The 4,539-nt window shown below is 39.8% G+C and overlaps 1 protein-coding gene across 1 annotated transcript; it reads right to left on the bottom strand.

The window, feature by feature from the left end:
- Window positions 1-2,643: 2,643 nt before the first annotated feature.
- On the bottom strand, window positions 2,644-4,437 carry LOC107467981 (lysM domain receptor-like kinase 3). The gene has a single exon (XM_016087218.3). The coding sequence runs from the start codon at window positions 4,185-4,187 to the stop codon at window positions 2,871-2,873; it is 1,317 nt and encodes a 438-aa protein (XP_015942704.1). The 5' UTR covers window positions 4,188-4,437; the 3' UTR covers window positions 2,644-2,870.
- Window positions 4,438-4,539: the final 102 nt, after the last annotated feature.

The following is a 4,539-nucleotide window of genomic DNA, read 5'->3' as shown; positions in this document are numbered from 1 at the left end:
GTAAATATTTATTGAAAAAAATTTTATTTTAAAATTTTATAGTTTTATAGGTTTATGCATTTTTTGTTCGAATTTTTTTATTGTTTATCAGGTTTTTTATTTGTTAAACTAACATTTAAGTACAAAATAAATGTCTTTTTGTGGAGTCTATTAGAAATAATCCACAGATCGTCTTGTGGAGTCGCATGTCATCTCAAATTAGTAAGAAAAAAAACTACGATTCGATGCTCTCAAATTCAATAATTGCAAAAGCAATAGGAAGAATATTGCTGTTGTCGTTTTGTACCACTATAATAAACAAAATACTACCATATTTGCCATATTGGTACGTGCTATTGACAGAGATGAATGACTTGCAATGCTTGGATGCCTCCACACAGGCAAGGAAGGTCCAGAATACCTTATCAAACATGCTATAGTCGCGCACCATAAGGTGTCTATCATAGTACGGTACGGCCTTTAACTCACATATTGTTTCGGGACAACAATTCTGCAGTGCTTGCAGCAACCTAGGCACCTTATTGTATGACTCATCCCAATTGTCTTTTGTTTCGCCATCCAGACCTTTTTATACGATGGTTTGAAGTGATAACTTTGCCTAATAGCACCTTGTAGTGCAGAAATGCTGACGGATGGATTGGATTGTATCAATGGCAGGATGACATGGCAGATGAAACTATTGTCCAACTGTCGATTGTCCTGAGACATGGTTGGTGCTAAACACGTGTGCGCTCGCTCCTCCAACCTTATGCACCTCCCTAACGAAATAACACATACATGGCTGGCATTTATACAAAATATAACAGTGATAAATGATATTAATTACACCACAGTTAAACGAGACCTCACCAATATCCGAGATTCTGTCGGAAGACAACACGGAGACTCCACGGGCATCCAGTTGCATATTATCGGTAATGAACATGGTACTTTAGTCGGTCCGACTCTACTATTCGATACTCAACGTTATAATTTTTCACACCCTGCATCATTGCATCTCTACTCTTGAATCTATGATCAACCCAAAACTCCACACTACTGTCTAAGTAGTAATCGTCTTTGTCCATGTTGAAAAATGGAGTTTTCTGATGCATCGCATCCAAATCCAACGTCTAATTGTGACTGAGTACAACTGATAAGGCCGAAATTGGGTACGGGACAGGAAAAAGATGCCGAACTGATGCCTCCACCGGCGTCTCGAGTACAAACTCCTCCTCCTCATAATCTTCAGAAAAACCACTATCATTGCTATTCGTACCATACTCCTCATCAGATTTCTCACCATCCACGTCCATGTCTTCCACTGGATTCGCAACATGTATCGGTGGTGATGCGAGAGGTGGGTCGTCCTGCACAAAATTCGAGTGGCCAGATCCACCGCCGCCAACATCACCGACCTCTACAGAAAGCTCCATAACTTGTTCTGTCATGATTCTCCCATGGATGTCAAACATGAGACGCACATGCTCGTCGTCATGGAACCAAAACAGACAAAACTAAAATACTCAATTTTCCATCGGTGCTATCAACCTATACCCCACCCTTTCTATCTCTTTTCTCCCGCTACTACCAATGCTACTCAATATCAGACTCTTCAGCTTGGACAAAGTACTAACTCGTCGGGTGCGCAACAGAATGGGATTATCACACTCAAGTATGATCTCAGTGTCACTGTTTCTCATATGTCAATTGAGATATATACTTACAACCACATATCCACCATCACTAGACATTTTGACTTATTTTTCGGAAGAAAAACGAAAGAGAAAAAGACGTGACATGTTTGTGAAGAATACAAATGATTGTATATATTTTTATAGCTGTTGATAATTTGTCATAATGTATCTCGTTTACACTATAAACGATATAATTCTTCACATATTTCATTGAGACCGTAAATAAAATAAATATGTCTAATGTTTTTGTGTCTTACTTTGTTTATAATATAAACGAGATAAAAGATACAATAGATTTTTATAAAAATATTATAAATTATATATATTGTTAAATAAAATATTTATTTTATTTGTTTAAAAAAATATCCGCCTCAGAGAGTAATTAACTAATTATATTGGCAAACTCCTTTATATTGTTGTAATCCAATACATCATCATCCATTCCCCACATCGTTATGGTCTTCTCTAGGGCAAGCTTTGTTAACGCTATTTAGTGTCCCAAACGGCACTCCTTTTTAATTAAATTTGAACGTAGCATGCAATGAAGAATCATTCCATTCAAAGGCAAAACCTGGTTGGTTAGCTCTCTAGATAATATGTCATGATTTTATTATTAATAGGTAAGAATATAAGATGGCCAATATTTTTTAATTAACGTTTATGTATTAAAGAAAAACTTTAGTCTAATCTGATTTTTTTGGTAAAAATTTATATACAATTGTCTTTATATAAAATTAATAGTTAAAAATAGTTAAATAATTTAATAATTAAAATTTTTTAAATAATAATTTAGTCAAATACATTAAATTATTTAATTATTTTTAATTATTAACATCACATGAAAATAATGTATAAATTTTTTTTTAATCACATGCTCAAACGAATTCATACATCTCAATCACACCATAACTCGTGTAATCTATCTAGCATTTACTGTAATATCATGAACCAAAATCTATAGGCTATATGTATAAATAATAATGTATAATATACTATACAAAGTCTTGCTCCTTTATGTCACCATTATGTTAAAAACAAGTATATATACAACTGTACATCTACCTATTCAGCACTTCTATCCATGTCACAATTAGTTTGAAAAAAAAAAAAACCCAAATCTAAAACTCAAATATAATAATAAAAAATGGAGATTAATCAATTTTTTCAAAAGAAAAATAAATTAAAACGAAAAAATCACCGAGGCGCCAATGAGACCGTAAAGTCAATATCGGTTCCCATTTTCTCAACCCACTTCTGTGATTCCAAATACAACTTGGAAACTTCAACTGCGACCCGACCCATATCGGGTCTTTCATTCGGATCCTCCCCAACACATTCTAGCCCGACCCGAATCATCTTCTCTGCCACGTCAACAGGAAACGAATCCCTGAGCCTCTTATCTACCCACTTCCTCGCCCCGCCGTGCTCCTTCGCCGTCACCCTCGCCGAATCCACCACACTCACCCTCCGATAAGACTCGCCGTCATCGCCGTCGAATTCGAACCTCAACGCCTCATCGCCGCTCAGCAGCTCCAGAACCACCACTCCGAACGCGTACACGTCAGTCTTCTGCGTCGCAACGCCGGTGATCTGAAATTCCGGTGCCATGTACCCCCTCGTCCCCTCAAACTTCACCGTTCGGCTGCGGGACCTCCTCAATTTCTCGATGGAGCCGTCAGAGCCGCCATCAACGGCCTCGCCGCAGAGATCAGAGGTCCCGAAGTGGCAGATCTTGCCTCGGAGGACACCGTCCTCCGCCTCCGCCACCACGATGCTGGAGCTCTTGATGTGGTTATGTACGAATCCTGATCCAGCACAGGCACCGGAATCGGAGCCGGAGAAATTGTGAACATAATCGAGTCCGTGCGCGATATCGGATGCGATCTGCATCCTCGAAATCCACGTCGGCAAGTTCGTGAAGCTAGGGTTCCGGCGGCTGCGTAGGCAATCGGCGAGGCTGGCTCCGGGAACAAATTCATACACCAGATAGATGTAATTGCCGGAGACGGAAGCACCAAGGAGCTTGACAAGACTACTGTGGTGGCTCCGGCAGATCAACGCGAGACGGTGGCGGAGCTCCGGGATGTCCATGAGGCTTCGAAACTTGCGCTGAAAAACAACAACATCTCTGTCCCGAAGGGAGCATCGCCACGAAGAATTGGAAAGGCGGCGGTGGGATTCGGAGGTGAAATTGGCGGTTGCGGCAGCGATCTCGGAGATGTCGTAGATGTGAGGGTTCTCAGGGAGAGTGTTTTTGAGGCTGGAGAGGGAGGCGATGCTGCTTGAAATGGAATAAGATTTGGACCAATCGTTGTTATCTCTGTGGTTGAAAACGTAACTTGTTGATTCGGTGATGGCGACTTCGGAGGAGGATGAAGGGTAGTTAGTGTTTAGGGGTGGTGGTGCTGATGGAGAAGAAGTGGAGGTTGATCGTTGAGGTTGGGTTCTGCTTTTGTTTCTGAATCTGTTCATTGGTTGTACGGCGTTGGTGCTCTTCTTGGACTTGCACATGGAAACCTAATTCAAATATCAAAAGATCACAATTGCACGTTCTTTGTAAAAGGAAATTCAGCAAGGCAGGTTCGTGTTCTGTTTTGCTTTGTTTTTCGTTTCTTCATTGGCCAATTATCGTTACTCTTCTTTCTTCTATCTATGTTGTTCTATGTTTGGTGTGTGTCAACTTGGAACAAGGGACTCGTAGTCTTAGGGAAACTGTTTTGGCTGTTAAGTAAGTCGGTCAGTCAGTCGTGTCTGCTGTCTGCTAGGAGGCTACTCAGACCGTCAGACGTCTAAAACTTTTTTTAAATGTTTTTATATTGTATTTTAATTAATTTTTTATAATTTATTCGATGTTTTTTATTCT

This window comes from Arachis duranensis, chromosome 9, assembly GCF_000817695.3.
Source record: "Arachis duranensis cultivar V14167 chromosome 9, aradu.V14167.gnm2.J7QH, whole genome shotgun sequence".
Classification (NCBI taxonomy): domain Eukaryota; kingdom Viridiplantae; phylum Streptophyta; class Magnoliopsida; order Fabales; family Fabaceae; genus Arachis; species Arachis duranensis.
The sequence above is the reverse complement of the archived record's forward strand: the minus strand, read 5'-3'. Positions and strand labels throughout refer to the sequence as shown.